This window comes from Ischnura elegans, chromosome 11 (assembly GCF_921293095.1).
Source record: "Ischnura elegans chromosome 11, ioIscEleg1.1, whole genome shotgun sequence".
NCBI lineage: Eukaryota > Metazoa > Arthropoda > Insecta > Odonata > Coenagrionidae > Ischnura > Ischnura elegans.
This window is the reverse complement of record NC_060256.1, coordinates 89,960,793-89,985,694: the sequence shown is the minus strand read 5'-3', so window position 1 is coordinate 89,985,694 and position 24,902 is coordinate 89,960,793. Positions and strand designations below refer to the sequence as shown.

Sequence of the window (24,902 nt, the reverse complement as noted above, 5' to 3'; positions counted from 1 at the left end):
TTGAATTTCATCCCAACAATTATAACGAGATTTGAAAGTCATTTCTTTTGTAAGCTAAACAGAAAAAGCTATCATCCAGAAATTCTAAAAAAAGGAGTTCTTTTGATATCACGTTGGCCTTTGAAATTTCCTTCATACTCACTTTATTAATATATACTTCTAATTGTAAGAACTAACCCTAAATTTTATCACTCATCAAAACTTCCTTATCACTCCATTCACCATTAATTTCAATTGTACTTCCCCAAATTTCTTGTCTTAATTCTTTCCACTTTAATTTCATGAAATTTCTTGAAAAATGCAGCTACCGATAATTAAGACCCATCCACTAGATGTGACACTCTTTTTGGCAATAGCCATCACTCACGCAACTACACCTACTTTTCTCCATTACAGCAAATAATGCGTGACGGCAATTTATGTCTCAAAGTGGACCTATGTTTTGATTCTTTACCATCTATAATGAGGTACCTGAAAGGAATACCAGATAAGATGTTACCTAATACATAATTAACTATTACATTATGTATATTTTTGTCACTTTTATGATATTTTATGGCATTTTACGAAGAATTTTATGCTTTGTAATTGGGCCTTGGCCCGTTAATTAATAAAATATGAAATATGTAAGTCCGCAAAAGAATAGTAGGAGTGAATACATCATTTTATGCTCAGCTAGCAGCAGAATAACACGAAGCTTTTCACGGGACAAGTTTACCGATATGATTAGATGCACAAGCGAACATCCTTCTGTCGTAAACGAATTTTTTTTTTTTTGAGTTGGTGTATCATTGGTGGTGACGGACACTTTCAGTAAAAAATATTGAGCGAATGACGATATAAGTTCATATCATAACAAATTTCAAATAGTTGCACCATAGTTTGTCAACCGTAGTTTTGGATGTTTACCTTAGTAAACAAAAACCTTGTACAGCCTCACCCATGAGGTCAATGAACGAGTCAAAAGAGCAACTTTAAACCCTATAAGCGTGGTGAAAACGATGAATCTCTTAGTAGCATGTTTACTTTTCTCCACGGTCTCAAAGAACGCATTCCCTAGGGCGAAGGCTAGCAAAACTTGAGGGAAAACGATGAGCCGTAAGTCTATTTCCTAGAGGCTCTGTATAATTTCGTAAGTCTCCATGAAGCACTTTCAGCCAGTTTTGCTTGTGAGAGGTGGGGGTGGGGGGGGAGAGGAATTTTTAATAGGATACCGAAGTCAACCAACCTTTCTTTCATGCTAATAAGGTCTCCCCTAAGACCTCCTTTTCCGCCTCATAAAAGGAACGCCTCAGATGTGATACCCCTGGGAAATTGCTGCCCCTCGCCCCATTTTTCAGCCCGATACTATTAACATAACATTTGCGTTCGCTTTTAGCGAGCCACTTGGATAATGCGCGGAGGTAGGGGGAAGGTCCATGGCCTCCCAGATATACGTGCCGTACTTTAATTTACTCTCGGCGCAAGCATTAAAGGTGCTCCAGTTTGGATAAGAATAACTAAATCACGAAATGGGACAGAGAATAACTACATCTACATATTACCCGCAAGCCGCCTCAATAGGCATTTGGCAGGGGGTGTTAGGACACCAGCCGTTTACATACAGGGTGTACCATTTATCTTGACCACCCGAAATAACTTTTTGTCCAGATGCAAATTCAAAAAAGTGCCATGTACTGTACTGTACAGTACTGTAGTATAGGAGAGTCCACGTGACTTTTGTTTTATGTTTCGACTTGGTTGTCATTTTTTTACTGCTAACTCCAGTAAGTGGACGCGGTTGTGGTCCCGGGCTCAAAGTGACTTTTGTGTTATGTTTTGACTTGGTTGTTATTTGCTCGCAGCTAACTCCAGTAAGTGGACGAGTTTCTTATGTTTTCCTAACGTTGTGTTTATGTTAATGGTCCACTTTGCTATATTTTTGAATAAGTCTTTAAGAGAGGGAATGAATAAAAATTATAGGGTGCCATTTAAAAATGACATAGAGCTGTTCATATCTTTGTAAATAAGAAAGCTACAAGGAAGGCAATCATGCTGATTAATGTCCCCCTGACGGCTAATGAACATTTACTTGACAAATTTTTTAATTTGTATCTGGACAAAACGTTATTTCGGGTGGTCAAGATAAATGGGACACCCTGTATAAAAAGCAAATGCTCAAAAAATATTACGCCTAGCATTTATTAGAGTCCTTCATTGTTCGGGGGAAAAACGAATGTCCATATCTAACCGTTCGGAAAAATATCTCTCTTAATTTATCGCTTCTGTCGGACGTGGAAATATAGTGGGGCTCTAATATTATGTTCTCCGTGTCGCTCTTGAAGATATCCATTTTCAATTGTTCAAGCAATCTACGCCTAGCGCGCAGCCTCCGAGTCTCAAGCGGCTCCCAGCCAAATGCGTTTAACGTAAAGCTTTCTGTGCACCCCCGTATCAGTTTTTGATGCCGCTTTCATTGTTAAAAATTCATTAGTGTCGAGGTACCTAAAGTATAATGCTGCAATTGAGCAACTTGATTTAATCTCTGAACTTCCAATTGAGAGAACACAGTACTTTAGCAGTTAACGCTTCTTATATAATTAGGGGAATGAGGGGCAAGAGTATGCATATAAAAAACAATTTTAAAAATTATGCATTCAGCTTAAAACAATAATTTTTATTTTTACACAATTTGTTCTCAGATACATGTACTATAACTCCCTTTTGCTCGTTAGAGGGCTCTGCACCACTAGACCCACCGAAAAAGGCCTGTTATAGTCACAATGGAAGGCCTTAAACATTTTGTCTGCCATTTATTGCTTAAGGATCTTTTTCTTTTCAATTGGCTAGATTAGATTTAAGCAATATTTCCACTTTCAAGAAAAATGAGCGCATGGTACGTATGTTACAACATGAAACAAATGTAGAAGAGAAACTGAGGGACTAAAGAAATAAAATAAATTTCTACGAGTCTGACAGTTTCTAAATTATTCAATTCAAATTCAAAAATTTAGATAGATGTCCCACTGTAACACTCAATTCATTTTTAATACCTTAATATCATAACTTAACGACTTACGAAATACTATGACTACAGTTGACAACAGTTTAAGTGATATAGCACACATAAAGCGAGTAAACACTGCAAAAAGTATAGTTAGAAAAAAACAGTGTCTGATCGAACTCATCGCATTATGGATTCAAATGGAGCATTCAAAATTTCTGTCACTTTTACCAAACAAATTTGATAAATGTAGTTCGATAAATATTATCAACATGGCACCCATTGATAAAACAACTAAGATCAAACGCATAATATACCCGACGTAGCGTGAGACGATGAAAGATTTTCCACCCAGAAAGCCATTGTTCTGACTGAAAATCATGAAATTAGGACTTCAATGTAGCTCTCCTCAAAATAAATACAATAAAATAGGAGAAGAAATGTGCCTGCATAGGGTATTGAACACGAGCCCCCACGCGTAATAACATACTCTATCGACCAGGCTAATCGGTTGCCATGATAAAAATTAAAATCACGTTTATTAATTATTTTTCATATTACTCAACCAAATTCTTGAAATATGATTAAGGTGTGACTGCAGTTTCCCTTCGTAAGCTTAAAAGGAATGATATACACAATAGTATTGCGTAGTATTCGAAATAACAATATCTAATGCGAATACGGAAAGTGGTGAACCTTAAGCATTAATTTGGCTTCGTACGACAAATTTTATAAAAAGATAATTTAGCATGATCGCGAATGATACAGCTTCAGGAATACCTCTTTTTAAAGTTTTAATGAGTCGGGATACACAAAAATCTCCTTACAGCTTTAGTATCCAATATAATGCGCTATTAAATCATCTGGTGAGTAGCAGATGACCACTTTTGATGAACTCGAAGATGTTTACAGCTAAATAACTTAATCACTCAATCACTCAATCAAACGTTATTTTCGTAAGACATAATGTAATTTAATAAGAAATACCTATAATTGCACTTATCCTCCATATTCTATTATTTCCTGCCTTTGATGCACCAGCTCACGGATAACATTGCACATGAAAACGGATATTAACCGAAAAAGAACGTAAAAAAAATAAAACGTCATCGCAATCAAAAAAATGAAAACAAAATCATTTTTACCTACCAATTTTATAAGGAAGGTTTGTTTAGAAATCTTTTTGCTGCAATCGTGCATCGGCAACAAGACAGGAACCACAGTCAACAGCACGAATGGTATTTTAAAAATGGCGTTATGTACTCTTGTTAACTATGGAAGTAATAACAACTACACTTTCGATTTTGATAACACCGAAATATTATATACAGAATGTAATTTATCAAAAAAAAATAAGTAATTCCCTACCATATATTTATTCTCCTCTTTTCGTTTGAATAAGCTTTGATGGAAACAAATTTTTGCTCATATGAAAAGAAGTCATTAGGAAATCAACTTTTCAAAAATTACTTTGTAAATCCTACCTTATGTTTATCATCTTTATTTCCTTCCATCATATTAACCATGTAACTATCCCGTGTTTTTACAACCTATCCACCAATTAATTTTTTATAATAACGAGTAAAATTTTATTGCAATCTATTAAAAAAATAAGGTAACTACTCCATAGAACAAAATTAAAGTAAAATTTAATATTTTTCGTCAATTTTTTCCCTCGATTTTGTGTACGAATAGCTGAATTACAAATTGGGTTCGGATAACTAAGCAATGACTTCATTATTTTCCTCGCTCAGTTCTGCGTTGTTTTAGACATAGCTATCAATTAGATTTTTCACAATTTCGATAAAGACGATTTTGAAACGTACTTTTATAATTTGTCCTCCTTCGGTGTATGGCGCTCCAATGCTCCCTTACCTCTAGTCATCGTCCAGCCCCCTCCAACTCCCGGCCGCTAGGTGGCTACAAAAGCTTCCGTGCGGGGAAAAGGCCGAGAGATGGTGCTAGTGGGGGTCCGCGCGTCCAGCATTCCTAAATTACATAGAACCAAATACGATTCTTGATCGCTGGAACAACTTATGAAAAAACACTTAAACTAAATTCAGCACTGAGAAGCGAATGTATAGCCTTGAGATTTTATTGACAGCATTTTAGCAATCCCATGTACACAAAACTTTGCCGTAGAAGTAATAGAATATGCGTTGCCGTCGTTTGCATGCGGTCGTATTTTATTAACTCTACTACATTAAAAAGAAGTTACTTGCGTCCTGATCATCATAAATTTATCGCTAAACGGCAGACTGCCTGACATATTATTATCAAGGTACCGGTCCCTAAAAAAATTGATCGAGTCGGCGTTTTCTCCTCCTAGGAACTCCAGCGCAATTATTCGGAATGGGGAAATAAGTTTTAGCTGCAGAAATCTCCTTTATACTCTCATTAGGCCACCTTAAACAGGCAATCCTTAGCAAGTAACTACGAGAATACGGTAATCTCCAATTCAGAAATTACTAGATCCGCAATGAAAAAAATCATCGTCACATCTCCCTTTTTCTCGCCAATGGTGTTCAGGCAGGCATAATTGCACCACCTACCGGGCGTTACGGAGGCCCTGCGTAATTCAAACACTGCCCGCGTGGCACCACCACCAATCGCCTGCAGCGAAATGGCGGGCGTTACGATTTTGTGATGGCATCTTCCGCGAGAATCGTCAAGGCGCAAAACGAAGACGCGGTTGCCAACAGAAGTCATAACGCGGAAGATCCTAAGCGTGAACAAAAGTCACTTATAAGGCAAGAAGTCTCCCCAAGAAGTGTTTCATCCTTACCCATTGTTACCAAGCTTCGATAACACCTTCGTCGAATATTCGGCATTATTAAATTCACACTTGGAGCGGAACAGCGGCGGACATGAGAGCATATCGTAAATATCCTTCTCCACCTATATTTCATCCTGAAGAATCGGTGTCATCCTGAAGCAAAAACTAACGATAACGTCATGAAATGCTCTAAGCATATCAATTAGACTTTTGACATGATGTACGAAGTAAGTCCAGAAAATAAAGAAATTAGTGTATAAATTTTAGAAATCTATGAGCTAAAGATACTTTGCATATTACTCCATAAATCTTTACTTAAGTTATTGGGATAATTATCTTAAGTTCCTGGAATTTAGGCCAAAAAGAAGAATAGTTGAAGAAAAAAGAAAATTTAAATTAAATAATTAAAAAAAGATTTTTTTTTAAAGAGTTCCTAGAATTTAAGATCATTATCTAATACATGTCAAGACAAGAAGAAAAAAATCTAATTATTACTGAGATGGTTTTTTTAGATTTATGTGTCTACTTGTGCGGCATTCATGACTTTCCCTGATTACACAAGTTTTCTGAGTGGCCACCCTATAGATTGCACTGACAACGAGTTATGCATACTATGCTTCATTCAAACCTATTCTTCCCTTGTGTTCCATTCCAGGTCCAATATCCAGTGTGTTTGTGAATCGCTACGGGTGTCGGCCGGTGACCATAGCGGGGGCCATCCTGGCCAGCGTGTGCATGATACTCAGCATGTTCGCAGAGGACGTGCTCACGTTATGCTTCACCATTGGCGTGGGAACAGGTGAGTGAAGACATTCGCACGCCCTCCAATTAATTGGGTATCCAACAACTAAATTTTTATGCCTTCATACCAGGTGCACTTCTTCAATTTCACTCTATTTAAAAGTGAAATGGCTTATTTTTCCTGTCTAATGGTGGGGGTGGTTTCCTATTATTTTTTATTGCCTAAATCGAAAGATTATTACTCCTGGAGCACGTATTTCACGCTTTTAGATTTTTAAATGAAGATATCTATTTTTCGCGATTAAATGAAAAGTGAAAATTTTCAAGCGCGCGAAAACGCGACGGCTAAGTATGAATGCTGGGAAAACGCCGTGTGGCGTCATTCCGGTTCCCGATGTCGCCGTGTGAGGTGACCTTGGGGCGAGGCTCTGAGCGCTGATACGATGCAGGCTGCCAGCAGGTAGCAGAGTACCCTGCTAGCAGGTAGCGCTTGGCTCAAATAAGGATAATTAATACCCTATCAAACGAAGAAAACTTTCCGACCTTAGCCATTTTTAATAGGTGATTATTAAGACATGTTTCCCTGAGCTCTGTGCCTCATGCATGCATTGGTAATCTCAGACGATGTAAAACTCCTATCTACTAGTATAGAAACTAGGTCCCTGTGACGTCACGTGGAGTGGCATCGCATGGGCGCCAATCTGGCCTTTTTCAAATGCGGTTAAAATTGGTCAATGCCATTCGTCTTAACTGGGATTTCTAAAACCAAATTATGCTTACATTATGAATACACTAATGGTGGGCAACGCATCGCAATCAATGCCTGTCGTTTTCTTTGATGAAAAAAACTACCCTATTATAAAGAGCTAATTTTAATCGACCCAGAAATGTGAAACATAGTGAATTCTCTTGAACATTGGGAAATCCTCTCTACGGGCTACTTCACATTAGTTCTATGGTGCTACAAAGAGTGACGAACGCGTGCACACGAAAAATCATGGAATGGAAGTGTGTAACCGAAATCACTGGAGTGAATTTCGACTACAAATACTTTCTGATCGCGTTGATGTTGAAGTCGGTGGATTATGCAATAATACTATTTTCATCAATGAACAATTTTTTCAGTTGATGTTGAAGACGATGTATTGAAATATAGATACCGTATTTTTCATTTGAAAAACTTTTAGTTTCCTTTATGATAGTATGAAAATAATTATACGCACGGCACAGCTAAGAGAATGAAAATACGAAGTAGCTACTTTTGACGCGAGCCATATTGCCGCCATTTTGAGCTGTTTCACATGATTTGGATTAAACATTAAATTTCCAATAAAATCGGGATTAATAATAGTAATGAACAGCATAAAACCTTTGTTTTCCGACCTCATTTTTAGAATAGAAGAGTTTTATTTAATACGCTATAGCTATGAATCAGGGATGTAAATTTACACTACGACTTCGGTAAAATAAAATATCCTGAGGTACTTTCAAAAGCTAAGTTTCAAAATCAGTAATTCCAACACTTAAGGTGTAAAGAGAGTATTACTTACACGAATTTTCACCATTATGATCCATCCCTTTTGACCATATTGGTCTCATTTTCGTTTACGTCATCCGCCCGCTACTGATATCAATATTCAATGGATTTTTCTCCCGTTCCAAACGATCGCACGCCCTACTCTTAACGAAAAATTGACATCTATTGCATTCTTAAAACCAAGGATATTACGATACATTAGAGGATTCTGTAGTCAGCCACTGGATGCACTGACAACCTAAACGCATTCAAATGAGTTCACAAAACTCGCGTCGGTGACGATAGTGCGATCCCAATCGCAGGGGCAAATGAGCTAGTCTAATAAGGGATATCGACCGAAATGAATAGTCGCGTAGGTATAATCCAAGCTCACAACTTTTCAATTTTACTTACGCCGCGAGCAAATACTATACTTCAAATTAAAGTATTCAAGGTGTGGCCGGCCGAGTGCGAAATAGCACCTCTTTTTTTATTTTGTCGACCAAAAATCTTCCCGAGACACGCTTCACCAATCCTTCCATCTTCATGGCTCCGCCACAAATTAATCACACTATCGTGTAGGTGTAGATATGTTTATCTCACAAGAACTAGACTTAAGTTGCAATAAAATTACTTGTTTTCAACTAACTGGCTACCAAAGTTGATTCTTTGCTCAAACATCCTCAAAAACAAGTTAGTATGTAGTTTATTCGTTACATTTGCGTGCGTTTCAAAATCGTGTTCATCGAAAACTTACTAATAGAAATTGTAGGTACTTACTTAGAAATAGTGAGCGTATATGTTAATAAATGTGGGTTTACACTATTTAACATTTTTTATCAAACAAGTTACATATAACATGTTTATCGAAAAAGTTAGAAATCCGTGGAACACGTTACTTGTAACATTGTGTTGTTTAAGGGCCCCCGCGCACTGGCAACTTTTACAAAGCAACTATTTAGTTGCTTTGTGGATGTTCAAATGAAACACACGAAATTGACTGTGGCCCCGCGCACGGGCAACTTTTTAGTTGCCGCAACTGCCGTGTGTTCCATATGGACTTCCTCAAAGCAACTAAATAGTTGCTTTGTAAAAGTTGCCAGTGCGCGGGGGCCCTAACACGAATTTTTGTTTTAAAACACAATTTGTAATTCATAAAACATGCTATGTGTAACTTGCTCTATATAAAATGTTACAGTGTAAACGTACCTTAGGAAATATGGTATATTCAAGGTGTGGCCGTATCTACATATCACACAGTGACTTGGTGGATTTGCAACTTTCTTCCACCACCACGCCATAAGCCACCCGCCGTGTTAAATTGCAAACGTAAATTGGAAATTTTCTTTGCCTTTTCTGTGCACAACTGTGCGGTTGAACCCGTGACGGTTCCCGATGTTGATGTGCCACGTATAGTCAGATCGATTCTGTGAAATTACGAAGTCATAGCTTTTCGTTTACTGTACTTGAACTAATGTGAGAAAAAAGAGGATCACTCAGCGCTCAACCCCGAGCTGCGGACATTTTTGAATATTGAATGAAAAGCGGCCGAAGGGTCATCAAGCTTCAACGGGATGGGCTGGAGCCTTCTGCATGCAGTCACCATGCGTGAAACATTTACGGCGCCAATTTCCTCCATTCACTATTTTTCCGTGCGTCAAATCTTCCCAATTACGCTGCCCCAATCCCTTAATTCGATACATATCGAGGTCGACGATCGCAAAACTGAGTGAATCGCTTCCCGCTCTCGCGCGAATAATAATTAAGTCATCTTCCCTAAGAGACGACGACTTCTAATTAGATGCATTAGCGACGCGGCCGTAGCTCGTAAAATATTTATTCACTCATGGGCGTAATGGAAAGCGCGCTCAAAAGCGTGCAATGCGTGGAGAGGAAATGAGCGGTAATGATGTAATGCTGGCGGGGTATGTATCGCGATTATTGAACTGCTTTTTTCGGAGTTGCAGATTGGCTGAAATACACTCGATAGCAATTTAACGAACACTCAGCGGATTACATTTCAATACCATTAGCTGTCGCACTCTCACGTTGCCATAATTAATAACTTTATTGACATCAAGGTAAATTTAAACACTTCCATTTTGCAACTAAACTATGTTCTAAAATGTAATATTTGATTGTAAATGGAATAAATTATATATTATTATTATTATTATTATTATTATTAAACCTCTTTCCATTGGGAAGAATTGGCTCTCTACGATTTCCCGATAAATTAGCAGTCGCGGAAAAGAAAGAAAGGAATTTTTAAGAAGATATAATAGCGAGTGTCGAAATTAAAATTACAATAAACCAACAGAAAAGTAACACGAATGAATTAAACTTGCATAGAAAGAAACATCAGAAGAAAGGAGGCAAAAACAGCTAAGATAAAAACTTTGAAAACAAGAAAAATAGAAAGATTCTAGTTACCTGAGCATTGATTTCATCGTGAAAAACAACGCATCTATTTTTATTTTCCTTCTGCTAAAACATACAAAATTAGCTTAATTTCCTCTTTTTACCAACTGATTCCGTTGCAGAGGCCAAATCCGTGGTCTAATCTACAATCTTCTCCCTAAATAGCTTCCTAATCATAAAGCCGGGATCGCGCTTTCACTTTTTTCCATCCCTTTTGAGTGATAGCTCCATCGATAGGTTTTCAAGGAACAAAAGAGCGATCGCTCCACCCATCATATTCTGAATCACACGGCCACACCCACAGCCTCCCTTTCAATCCCAAATGCCCCCACTTGCCATATTTACAACTGTCATTCATGTTGAATTAAAAATCCCTGTAAATATCACATATGAGTAGGTTGGAAGCTAAGGGGTACAAGTGATTTTTTTCTCAACAGAGTTAGGTAAAGTTAACTGTTAGAATAAATACACAAAAACCTGGTTGCCAAGGGAAACTAGTGAGCCTCTGTTCTGTGCTGACATCCGGCGGAAAATCAAATGCACTACAATACATCTAATTGACCTCGTTTGTTTTCTACACCAAATTTCTGTGCCTAATTCTGCATAGAAAAGAGAAATCACTTGTACCCCTTGGCTTCCAACTCACTCATATATGATTTTAATAATGACCAGTGTCGTCGCTGTGCGACATCTTCCGGTGCAAATACGGAAGAATATGACCTTGTATACATTGAGTCTGTACGGGTAGCCAAGGTGGGGAAGACAGGAAAGGGGGCATGATGGTCCTCAAGTCATACAAAGTTAACAAATGGGAAGCACACAAAGCATTTTCGATTCGACATTAAGCAGTATCACCAAATCACGCCTCAATTTATCAATTTAACTGTCATACAATCGCTGTTGGCGGCCGTGCGGCCCGATTGGCTGAAAGACGCTACCAGCGATGGTTTCAGAGACGGAAAAAGTACCGATTGATGGAGAAAGGGATGTGATTTCCATTCCTGTAGCCATTGCGAAAAATGATTGCGTGAGATGGTAATTTTTCCGCCACCATTGGAGCGATCGCTGTTGCTGTCGCTCGGAAGAGGCGGAAAAAAAACAATCGTTTGATCCAGGCCAGTAGCGCAGCGAAGGGGGGTTTGAGGGATAACCCCCCCCCAAAGCTCAGAGAAATTTTTAAGTTTTATCCATTTTACTTAACTGGATTGATATTACTGATAGAATAGTGTAATGATAAAGAAGATATCCCCCAGAAAGCCGTAAAACTCACCATTATGAACCATTTATCTAAAAATTCCGCAATTTATTAATCTGGCACATACCCGCGCTTATCCTGGTGGGTATTCCAAACCCCCCCCCCACAACCCGTTATTAGTTGCACCTAAACCTCCCCCACCCCAGCCTTAATTCCTAGCAGCGCCCCTGGTCCAGGCTTAAGTCCCAATAACATCTTTTTTCTCGAATAAAGTCTCGTCAGACCAAAAACTTTCAAAGAGTATATGTAGCCAAAACAAAATTCGTTGTATTCAACGAAATTCTGGAAGGTTTGCAGTTAAAACCTCGGGCGTTACCTCTTCGCAAACGGCCAGAAGACGTTTTTCTCCCGCGCTCTTATTTATTTCTTGCTCTTCCACATGTAAAGGTTTCGGCTTCGGGCTGATGTACCTGCCGGCCATCGTGTCGGTGACGTGCTACTTCGAGAGGCTGAGGTCCTTGGCGACGGGCATCGCCGTGTGCGGATCCGGCCTCGGCACATTCATCTTCGCCCCGATGACCAGCTGGCTCATCGAGACGTTCGGGTGGCGAGGCGCCATGCTGCTCATCTCATCGGCCACCATGCACTGCGTCATCTTCGGCGCCCTCTTCCGACCGCTCGAAGCGCCCAAGAAAAAGAAAACACGGGACGCGGAGAACGCCATCGAAGGAGGTAGGTACCTATCAAAGCACCCACCACTGCACTCCATTCGACCTCGATTATCCGCTTCATGGCATTTATGTGGCCCAGGTATACGAGGCCAGCGGCATAGCCAGGAATTTCGTTCGGAGGGGTCCAAAACCAGGGGGGAGGGATTTTTTAAAAAACTAGTTACTAAGTAGAGGGTTTTAAACTAATTTTAACGCTTTTCATAATCGAAAAAACTTAATATGTTAAAGAAATATTTTGTAAATTCATGATATTTCAATATTTTGTTTTATTTTATGAAGAAAAATAATTGTTTTTTTATACTTGGGGGGAGGTCCGGACCCACTCGCTGGCTACACTACTGTATGAGGCCCAAGCCTGTAGTGGCTCGGGTGTTGGCTTCCCACCCCGTGGGCTCGCGTTCAAATCCCGCAGTTGGCAGAGAATTTACAGAGACTGTCCGATCCCCGCTTGAATGATGAGTGGAGGACATTGCAAGAGCAACACACCGTCCGTCGGATGGGTCGTTAAGCCGTGGTCCCCTTGGCGTATTTCATTAAGAGCAAGCTAATGCCGACGCCAGGTTTCTCTCCACCCTTCTTTCCCCACCCTACCCTCCTGACACAAATGACCTCAGCTGTCGATCACCACCTCCGAATACCATACCATACCCAAGCCTGAAGCGTCAATCGCTCGAGCGCGACCCTTTCCCGGACCCATGTTCGACCTCCGAGACATAATGCGGGTCATGGAGAGACAGCTGTCACCGCGTGAGGTTCCTCTAGAAGATATGACCAGCCGTAGTACATTTTGTACTTCACTAATTCGCAAACTTAGAGGTAAATAAAGACAAAAAGCAACAGAATCAGGCGAAATGTTGTGGAATGACATCCTGTAAGTATTGAAAGAAAATAGAGATGGCACTTTTCCACAGGTTTATTTAAAGTACGACCCGTTTCAACCATTAGGTCATTCTAGTGTACTTGATAATGACCTAACGGTTGAAACGCGTCGTACTTTAAATAAACCTGTGGAAAAGCGCCATCTCTATTTTCTTTTAATGGTAAATAAAGCCACTAATCGTACTCCTGACAGAGATCAGGATCCAAGGGGGGTCACCTGAGGGTTACAACGCACCGGGGCCGGGACCCAGTAACTTAACTGATATGCCTCGTTCACATCACGATTGTCCGAGCTATCGTCCTAACGATAGTTGGCCGAACTAGCCGTGTGAATGCATGTCCTGACAATAGTTAACGTAGTTCCGAACGTTGCCACTTTATGATGGTTAGGCACTGGGAGACCGGAAACGGAAGCGGCAAGAGAAATACGAAAAGCTCGTGAAGCTTTATTTTTTTCATGGATTTTTCCAAGGAAGGAAGAATATGGGCGGAAGAAAAATTATTCGCTAAATACACGTTGAACACAATAAAATCTTGTCCCTGCATAACTCAACGGCTTTGCTAACCGTCAATCTCCCGTTCACTTAAGATGTCATCACTAGAGGGCAGCACAGGCTTTAACAATCGTCGTGTAAATGCACGATAGTTCCGACAAGAAGAATGAGGGTTCAAGGCGAACCCTTTAAGGGTACAACGCACCGGGGCCCCGGACCAAGCCCGAGGCTTATACGCCAGGACACCCGGGGAGGGGGCGGAGAGGAAGGAAAAAAGACGGCGCGCCGTCGCGATCGGAGCCCGCCGGCGCCTCCAGGGAAGGGAAAGGGCTGGAAGGAGATGGGAGTAGGGATAAAACACCCCAGTGCTATGGAAGCAAAGGGGAGCCCTACCTAGCGAAACCAAGCGAAGCTATTTCTTTACCACCATCCCGGGGAGATTTTTCTATGAGGAAGAAAAATCCCAATATAGGGACAGTGGGAAGATAGTTCCGACAATCGGTGGAACAAGCGTAATGTGAATGAGGCAGCCCGCGCTCCTGGGGAGGGGAGTGGAAGGGAAGGAGAAAGGAAAGAGGCGCCGCCGCCGCGATAGGAGCCCGACGACGCCTCTGGGATAGGGATAGGGCAGGGAGGGAGGGACGGGGTAAACACCTCACCGCTATAGAAGCGACCAGGGCCCACTATTAGCGAAACCTGGCGACAGCCATTAATGTGCCAACGATTTCGACGGATTTTCCTACAAAAAGAAAAACCCAGCGATCAAATCGTTGGAACCTTGTACTCCTGACAATCGAGCGATTAAGTACATCTTTTGAGCGAGGTTCCACCAGGGGCGCCGACTTATAAAAAATATTGGGGGGGCCCATATCGGAGGTCTTGCCCCGGGAAGAGGTTAAATTCAAAGTGTGTCGCAGCGCCGAAACACTACCATGATTCACACCACTTGATTCAGTTAACCTGCTTAACCTTATAATTATTTGTTTCAACACTCATTGTTAAATTTATTTAAAAGGTAACTATCATCAAACATGGGAAATAAAAATTACCAATATATTTTTGTGATTTCAAAAAGCATAATATAACTTAATTATTTTCTTGAATTATTGAGGGGGCTCCGCCCCCCCAAACGAATCTTTGAGGGGGCTCGGGCCCCCTCAGGCCCCATTGAGTCGGCGCCACTGGGTTCCACGATGAGCAATAACTTTTTCAGGAAAAAGTGATCTGATTTTAGGCGACTGCCACCGGAATATAGGCAATGACAAGGGGAGGGGGATCGCAAGAGGCACCTTCCCACCCCCCCTCCACTTTTAAGCTTGTCTACATGTATGAGGAATTTTGGCGGCGAGGTTCCGGAAAGGCACTGGTAGGGTGTGAGTTTTCACCTATCTACGCTATTTCATCTATTCCTCCACCGAGCCGGGACTCCAAATTAGTTAAAGCAAAACTTAAACAACGGAGAACTCTTACGCTGTGACGGCTGTCTGTATAGAGGACCCATATTATGTAGATTATCTCTCGAGGTTGATTAGGAGTCCGTGACAGAGTTGCACTGTAGTGAAAATTATAATATCCCTGCATCGGGCCGAGGGACAAAGGGGGGCCATTAAATCTGAAAGCCATCATGTGGTTTGAGCGATGTAACACAAAAATTAAATGGCGAGGGATGATTGGGATAAAATAAACCAGCGTTAGTATCATTCATCACTAGAATTATGACTCGGCCTCAATGGAGAAAATTGGACAATATTAAACCTGAAATAGAGGAGCAAAGACAGGCTTGCATTGGACTGGTTAAATGAACTGCTCTGTGGTGAAACTGGTCACATTAACAAATCAGTTACCATGTGGCATTGCAGCAGTAGCATATATAGATAGATCCTCACTTCAAGAAGGGAGGAGAGTGGGGGGGGGGGTAGGCTGGGTCCCTAGGTCACCTCCCTTACTCTCATCATCAGCAACTCAAGACATTGGTTAGGCCTCAATGCAGAGCATAGCCTCTATCATGGAAGGTGATCACACTCATTACAAATAGGGTGGTTTCCTATTATTTTTTTATTGCCTATATCGGAAGATTATTACTCCTGGAGTACGTATTTCACGCTTTTAGATTTTTAAATGACGATATCTATTTTTCACGATTAAATGAAAAGTGAAAATTTTCAAGCGTGCGAAAACGCGACGGGTAAGGAAATCTCTCCGTTTGGCGTATTTCTGGTTCCCCCTCCCTCCTTGTGAGGTGACCTTGATCGAGGCTCTGAACGCTGATAGGACGCAGGATGCTAGCGGGTAGCTGAGTACCTTGCTGGATGGTAGCGCTTGGCTTAAAAAAGGTTAATTAATACCTTATCAAACGAAGAAAACTTTCCAACCTTAGCCAGTTTTAATGTGTGATTATTATGAGATGTTTCCGTGAGCTCTGTGCCTTATGCATGCATTGGTAACCTCAGACGATGTATAACTCCTATCCTCTCGTGTAGAAACTAGGTCCCTGTGACGTCACGTGGAGTGGCATCGCATGGGCGCCAATCTGGCCCTTTTCCAATGAGGATAAAAATGGACCATTGCCATTCGTCTAAACCAGTATTTCTAAAATGAAATAATTTGTATATTATGAATACAGTAATGGTGGGTAACAAATCGCAATCAATGCCTTTCGGTTTCTTTGATGAAGGAAACTACCCTATTATATTCCTCAAACTTTATTAGACTTGATTTCTTCCCATCGGATATGCCTCTCTATACATATACATATATATCACATACACTCATACTAATTTTACTGAGCAATAACTTAAGATAGGGCCTGGGAATAGGAGTTTTGTCAGGGGGGGGCAAAGGTGAGTTTTCCGCCCCCCCACTAAAATATAATACATCCATTAGCAATTTTTTTCAGATTTGGTAGTTGAAATAACACCCTGTGTTTGCTATTCAGAAGTTTTATTAATATTATTGTTTGATAGTTTATAAATATATTATAATTGTTAAATCATTTAAATTGAAACTCCCCACTCTAATTCCAGGCCTGCTTCAGATGATGGATTGATAATAATAGGGTAGACATAGATCATTGTGAATTCGGTGCTTGCATTTCAAATAAGAACATCAATATTTTTCAGTTTATGCATACAATAATATATGTACGTGATAAATTACCTATCACTGAATGCAACAGTAATACTGTCATGCACAATTATTTAAAACAATGACAGACTTAAACACATATTTTTTCCACATTTTCAAGGGCCATTGCCTCATGTGTTCCTCCGCATGCCCTTGTATTGCGGAGTTACTTCTTCCATACTTTATAGCAAGGAGCTCCACTAAATTATATAAGTAATCCTACCCTAGGAAATTAAACGATGAAATTACTATTTCTCTACAAAATCTTCATACATTACAGGAGTCAAGATGTCAGAGCTGATGCCATTGGATCAAGATGGGAAAGCTATAACGAATGATTCAGATGTGGAGGGTGTAGTCAGGTGTAACACATTCGCAGCAGACAGTACAAAATGCAATGGCAATGATGGAGATGTAATGATGGTGAGTACATAATCATAAATGATGCATTTAAAATCTTCCTTCATAGATGAAGATCAAAAAAACCTCAAGTTCTCCGCAACGTAACATCCTGAATATTCTGTCAGCAAGAGCAAATAATGATACCTCAATTCTTTGTAAGTGGAAAAATACACATGTACATTCCTTTGTTAAATATTTCATAGTTAAATGTGTAGTTAAACAACTCACACTTCAGTTCCAAGCAATGCCTGGCTGATAAAATTCATTGAATTGATATTCAAAAAAATTAAATAAAAAAAACAATGAATATATTTGCTTCAAAACAATCTACGTATTAGGTATTCATGCTATTTATGAAAGCTAAAATCTAGCGTTAACAATCAAGCTGGCCATGATTTCTAGTTTCTATGACAAATGTTCTCTCTTCCCTCAGAGAAAACATTTCCACTTTATGGAATTCCATTCATGAACATGCGAGGGCTAAATCTGGGTTATTTTGCTTCCCTATGGGATTTAATTCCCTCACAATTTCGAGCAGCCTCAGAGAGAGAAGGAATTGTCAAATAAATTTAACAGATATGTCTGACATAAGTATACTGAGCACTGTGAAGAAGAAGTTATTTCATGGTCTTCAGTGAAACTGAGGTTTTAGTCCCATTGGCCCATGAGGTAGAGATGCTGAAGACGTAAGTGAACATGGTGGGAAACGCCGACCCAAAGGAAAAACACACAAAGAGCAGAGGAAGCAAGGGAGGAGAGAGGGGAAATTTTCATTCTGGCCAGTGGCTTAGCCAGGAATTTTGTTCGGAGGGGGTTCAAAACCAGGGGGGAAAATTTTTGAAAAACCGGGCACTAAGTAATGGGTTTTAAACTAATTTTAACACTTTTCATAATCGAAAAAACTTTATTTGTCAAATAAACATTTTGTAAATTCTTAATTCCCTCTGGACTCCCCCCCTGACTACGCCACTGATTTTGGCTATACTCATTCTCCAGATAATGCCACCTTTATAGGTGAGGAAAGGTGCTGCAGCACCCAAAAACCTTCATGGATATATATGGAGCACTGTGTACAACTGAAGTCAATCTATACGAGAATATAGGGACCACCACAGCTCCACTTCATCCCCGACTCTCTTCTTACTAATTACAAGACAATCAGTTTGATCACCATTCACTTTTATTGCCAACTTTAATAGAGTTTGAACAAGAAAGAGACCCATATATATTTCAATGTTTCGCTCCATCGCAAACTTCTCACGGTATTTGCTGCGGAAAATGGACAGCCATGAACCTTTCAAAAATGAGTTGATGATGTCATGTGCTTATGCTGAGCAGTTCTCTTATCAGACACTTTGGCCTTGCACGTCAGCATTTAGAGCTCAGGGAAACATGTCTTAATAATCACCTATTAAAATTACCTAAGTTCGGAAAGTTTCCTTCGTTTGATAGGGTTGAATAAGGATTGAATAATCCTTATTTAAGCCAAGTGCTAGCTGATAGCAGAGTACTCGGCTACCTGCTAGCAGCCTACATCGTATCAGCGCTCAAAGCCTCGCCCCAAGGTCACCTCACTTTGCGACAGCAGGAATCAGATTGGCGTCGCACGGGATTTTCCCAGCCGTCGCGTTTTCGTGCGCTTGAAAATTTTCACTTTTCATTTAATCGCAAAATATAGATATCATCATTTAAAAATCTAAAAGTGTGAAATACGTACTCCAGGAGTAATAATCTTTCGATTTAGGCAATAAAAAAATAATGGGAAACCACTCTATTGTAGTTTTGAATCCAAGTAAATGACCCCATTTTTGGATTGCATCAGATGAGTGAGAAAAGTCTCACAGATGTTTAAAAAGGAGTGAAAGTGTACAACGTGAGTTAGTAGAAGTCATTCAAAAGATAGTTTTTACACACATGCAATACGTCTAACATTATCCCTCCTCCTCCTCCTCCGTAGGATTCAGGCAATGAGCGAATGAACGGCACTCGTGCTCAGAGGCCCATGAGCTTCAGTGGCAACATCCCTGGTCAGAACGCACACCCACACCGAGCTGCAGTGGCCCGTCGCATACAGAATAGCGTGTCGCACGAAGTGGCGAGGATGGCACTGAGCCAACCTGCGCTGTACAAGGAAGGCGTGGGGAGCACAGGGGGGGCCAAGGAGGGAAGCACCACTATTGCTGCAACGAGCAAAGGGGTGCTCATGTCCAGGGAGGACATATTCTACACCGGGAGCCTCGTCAACATCGCACAAAACAGGTAACTTGAGTCCTTCGACCGTTTCGAACTTACTCACTATATGCCTTAGCAGTTGAGCGACCAGAGTACTAAGAGTTGTGTCTCAGTAACTACTTGATCAGCTGTAATGAAATTAAGAATTTTACATTTCTGGTAAGTCTTTCAATAATAAAAATAATGTATAGAATTGCAACAATTTTAGGTGTTACTGTCGTCATTACAGTTGCATTATTACATGAAAAAGTCCGACCTTAACCTACATAGTCTATCATATCAACACATACACGGAGAAATTCTTGAAAATGTAGGGAAGCCTCTTTTTTCTGAGTTTTAAAACTGTACCTTGCTTTCTTCTAAACAGGACAAAAAATTGTCATCTCAAGGATTTCCAACAGATAAAATTTAAAATGGGTAGAAATAAATCTCCAGTTTGTTTCATCAAAACAGATTGCCCAGATTTTTAGGATCCTAGATTATAGGAGCCCACTAGATTTTTTGGGTTGGGTTTGGGGTATTTACGACCCCCGACAGGATTGTGCAAGGGTTGCACAGTACCTGAGGATCTCACAAAAGACATGCCAGGTGGTTTATAGTACAGTACATCACTCTTACACTTAATGCTGTCCAAAGATACTAAGAATTCTGAATTGGTAGAGGTCCGTGAAATTCGCCAGACGCGACACCGCGAAATAACGCGAAATCGGCAAATAAAAACGAAATGTCGCGTTTTTTGCGTTTTTGGTGAATTTGCAAAAAAATCACATCTAGTCATCACATGAGTCATAATCTATTAAAGCCTAAGCCGTCATTGTTCAACGCTGCCGGCATTCATTTGCTCTATCTTATAACGATTCCAAGTTCAATTGACTTGTTTAGTTTCGCGCATAACGCATCCGCGTAATATCGCGCACTGTAGTGATCTCTCCGCCAGAATTTGCCGTTAAATGTTTTTACAGCCTCTCTCTTCGATTCCCATGTATCAATCCTGAAATATTTAGAATGAGGCGCTTTCTCACCTGAAGAATTAGATATTATGCATTAAAGAGTGCAGAAAGAAATTTAACGTGGCCGCGGAAGAGCGGAAATACAAGCTCACGCGCCCGGCTCAATGCCGAGCAGTACTGCGTCTAATGCGTTATTGGATAACTTGTTGCAGGAAAACCTTGAGTGTGGGTCAAATGTAACAATTCTATTGACTTAAACACGACCGCTCGCTGGGAACGGGCCGCCGTTCACGGCATGGCCCACAGCGTGGCAGAGAGTCATCTCGTCTGAAAGTGACCTGAATTTCACTGCGTCGTGACGTGAACGGTGGCCGGCGAAAAGTCGTTTCGACAAATAGCGGTCTCAATGTAGCACTGCCTGTATTTCACGCCGTAGACGGCGCACCGCCGCGCTGGAATGAAATGAGGGCCGAGGTGAACACGGCGGCCATCAACGGCGCCGTACCGTCAACTGCGCGATTCGATTCGTTTAAAGACATCCATAGACACGTATGGTTATTTGAAAGAAACGAAGCGGTAGCAGTTGGGGGAAGGGAAGGAAGGAACAGAAAGGACAGGAGGAGAGGGGGTTCTCCTTATTAGCGGACGGACCGTCGGATATTCGGCTCTCCACTCATTGCTAGCTTCAATAAAAAAAAAAAATTCGACACTGGCCAAATCTAATAATTAATTTTTCAAGTGAGAAAGCGTCTCATTCTCGATGCTTCAGGATTAATAAATGGAAAATAATTTTTCAAGTTTCTTTGAATCCGATTATTTTTAGTTATGTGTGCTTCTTTCACTGCTTTTCCTGACCGATTGGCAACAGCTGTAATAAAAACTAAGCGATTTTGTTGTATCTAGCTGCTGTCCTATCTTCTCTTAACACCTAGGTAAGGTGTATCATGTATCAAAAGGGAATCCATGACATGAAACATTTCGGCCAATTTGTAAGTTATATAGTACTATGGTTATACCGTAGCTACCCAGCACTCAGTTTGAAAACACTATCGTGAGTTGTTGTGTTTTGCACTTGGACTGTTTTCTTTATCGTGGTTCCAGCTTTAAATATCGAACGAAGGAAAGGAATTTTAAAATGCCAAAAGCTAGTGATACAGCTCATACCAGGGCAAGTGAATTCAGCTCAGAAGGATTTCATGTGGAAGACAGAGTATTACTGAGCAAAGTTTGTGATAAAAGATTTGAATTTGAAAGATGTGACATGTTGTTAAAGCACATCAGTAGCGATACACATAAACGTGTGAAAGATAGGGGACCCGCAAAACGACAGCTATCATTTGAATATACAGTCACTCAGTCAAAGAAAGCGAAGGAGGAGCTTGTTGTTGCTACTACTGAAGCATTTTTAAAGGCTTTATTTAGTGTAGAGAAACTTGACAATCCAAAAATTCTGGAATGGCTCTTGAAGTATACACACATGAGGTAGTGAGGATTTGCCGTTTGCCGATCGTATTCGCCAAGACTACTTACTTTAATCATTCATATACCTTGAACCAATATAACTTGAACCATTTCCTTCATTTAATTTTATTAGAAATTTTTTACAATCGAAATTGTATTAAATGTTTTGTAAAATGCTTAATGAAAGTATAAGTATTCATGAAACGTGTACCATAAAATAATAAAATGGCTATAAACGTGGAAAAATTGAAGCATTATGATAACACCGCCAAGATTTTCTATAACACCGAAATCTCATGGTTCTAAAATGAATTTTAGCAAAAAAAATAAAACCACTTTCACGGACCTCTATGAATAGGTTCCAAAATGAAGTAGCACTTCTTGATGGACCTTTCATCAAACATATCAAATCATTCCCTTCTATTTTTTTCCGAAAAGGTACAACCACTCACATTCATCTAACATCTTATCACCAATGTGAGCCAAAGTTTTGAAAGGTATTTCATATTTTTGTCGTGTTCAAGTACCATTTATCAAGTTCCAAGTATGGTCCATTTCATTGGCACAGCAGGTCTACTCAGAGGGTCCACAGGGTGAGTGAATCTTGTGCTGGTACCATTCCATATGATGAAGAGAGCATGGACTACCTCAAGCAGAGGAAGCAAGGAGCAGGGAAGAATGCAGTTGCCCAGACTATTGCCGAGGTTGATGACGACGGTGGAGCCATCTGCTGTGGCCTCGTCTCCTCCCCACAATCCAAGGAAGTCATCGAGTCCATGATGGACTTCTCCCTCCTAAAGGATCCCATCTTCCTCCTCTTTGCCTTCTCTAACTTCTGCACCAGCATAGGATTCAACGTTCCATATGTATATATCGTGGTGAGTACCTTTGAAGCCTGAACTTTCATGGGTGCATGAGGGGCAATTTGGACAACTCTCTTACAATTCCAACCTAAGTGAATTTTCAAATATCTTACCAAAGGGCAATGCTCAATAAGTCGATATGAGAAAAAAAGAAAAAAAAATATGTCAAGCTATTTTTAACGATGCATCATTGTAAGGAACACGTCTGTCTTGTGCTTATCCTGCCAATCAAATAACAAATTTGGTACAAAGGTTGAGGAAGTCCGCACTTGGGTTTATTGGCAGGTTTATTGCCCTCAGGAGGTGAGTATGAAAGATCCAACAGAAGGCAATGGGTACAGTACACATCTGGGGGTCAGTAACTTTTCTTAGGTGACAGTAGGATGCCAAAAAGGCATAGAGGAAAGGAATAAATTGAAAGCACTGCATGCAGTGGGTAGTCTTCCTTGGTATGCGCTACGGTTAATTTTATTTCCTCCATGAATTTCATTAAACCATAAAGAATGACAAGTTTCCATCTCGTGTCTTTCCTGCACCCATTCTTATTTAAGTTGAGTGCTTAAAATATGCAGGATGTATTACATGTATCTGTAATATTTCTAACCCTGCCGTGTGAACGGCGGTGAAATATACAAGAATTGTCATGAGAAAAAATTCCCCTGGACCGGGAATCAAACCACGGACCTTTGGTTTTCCGGGCCAATGCACAGACCACTACGCTATCCAGGTTCTTTAATTCCCATAGCAATTATACCGAGGCTCATGGTACTAGGTGTTAGGCCCTCGGGGTCCATCAAGGATGGCAACGCGAGGGAGAAAGAACTTCCAAGAAGCCACAACCGGTTGAGAGCCTCAAACCTGTGCTAAAGCCGTGCAAAGCGGTATTTGTAATATTTCTAACCCTGCCGCATGAACGGCGGTGAAATATACAAGAACTGCCATGAGAAAGATTGCAGTTTGAGGCAGTTTCTCATTCAATTCTTACAAATAAAAGTTGTCCCAGTCATTGCAATGTAAACCATACCAGACCAAAGAAGGAGCCCAGTTAAATGAAAGGAGGTGTGAGGTTGCAACCAATTCTTATAGAAATTAAGTCCCTGGAGAGTATAGATTTTATCTCAATATTTCAAAAGCCAAAGGAAAAATTTTACCACTTCAAAAGAAATTCATATAACAGCACTATATTGAAAAAGTAATATGTATAAAAGTAAAGTTTTATGATGAAATTTATGATTACAAAAATATAGGTTTATCTCACAGCAATTAGCATTGGCTGAGCTTAAGCTTGGTTGCGTAGCTCATGGAAAGAAGTAAATGCATATTTTTGTTAAACTTGTTCTTATTATGAAAATATCTCTACAAAACACTTTTAATATAACCCAAAAATTTATGACGCTGAACTCTATTACTTGATGCTTTTGCAAAAAAGTCCAGAAAAAACTACATTACACTGACTGAAAATAGAAAAGGCTCACTGAAGAATTTTTACCTCCTCAGAATCTCTTGAAGACATAACCCCACCTCCCAACAACAATATTCAGAACAACTTGACTAATTCTGACCTAGAGCACTTCATGACTCAATCCTTTAATCACAGCATTAACCACGCATCAATTTTGAAATGTATAAAAGAGGATATATGATTGTTTAGCAACTTACTTAACTAAGAATATAAGGGTGAATGAAGCACTAAATTATCAGATAAAAAGTTGTATAACATTTTCACATGCTTTTCTTCAGGCAACAGCTGAGAAGATGGGCATTCCTTCTGAAGAGTCTTCTACACTTTTGGCAGTTATTGGTGTCGCGAATACTGTTGGAAGAATTATACTGGGTTATGTTTCTGACAAACCTTGGATTAATCGGCTCTGGGTTTACAACATTTGCCTCACAATATGTGGCGTTGGTAAGGACCCATCAAACGAAAATCTTAGTCCGTCGGACTTCTTTAAGGTTAAACAGCTGTCCTCCCTACTGATGACTGTGCTAAGTCAACCAAGAAACTGAAATTTGGAAATTTTACTCCATTATCAATCAGCACTTGATTATTAATTTCTCACATTAACTCAAATCTCACCTTAATTTATTGGATTTCAGGCATAGTGAGTTCAAAGTATTTCCCAGTGCTTAGTTCC

The 24,902-nt window shown here is 40.2% G+C and overlaps 1 protein-coding gene across 3 annotated transcripts in view; it reads left to right on the top strand.

Moving 5' to 3' along the window:
* LOC124167593 overlaps positions 1–24,902 on the top strand; it is a 141,616-nt gene that overhangs the window by 103,852 nt on the left and 12,862 nt on the right. For 2 of the 3 annotated variants that reach the window (XM_046545572.1, XM_046545571.1), the window contains exons 3-8: positions 6,415–6,558; positions 12,080–12,364; positions 17,140–17,282; positions 19,219–19,520; positions 22,473–22,782; positions 24,508–24,673. In XM_046545572.1, coding sequence (XP_046401528.1) covers positions 6,415–6,558; positions 12,080–12,364; positions 17,140–17,282; positions 19,219–19,520; positions 22,473–22,782; positions 24,508–24,673 — 1,350 coding nt within the window. The remainder of the gene's footprint in view (positions 1–6,414; positions 6,559–12,079; positions 12,365–17,139; positions 17,283–19,218; positions 19,521–22,472; positions 22,783–24,507; positions 24,674–24,902) is intronic. The other variant, XM_046545573.1, reaches the window with a different exon arrangement.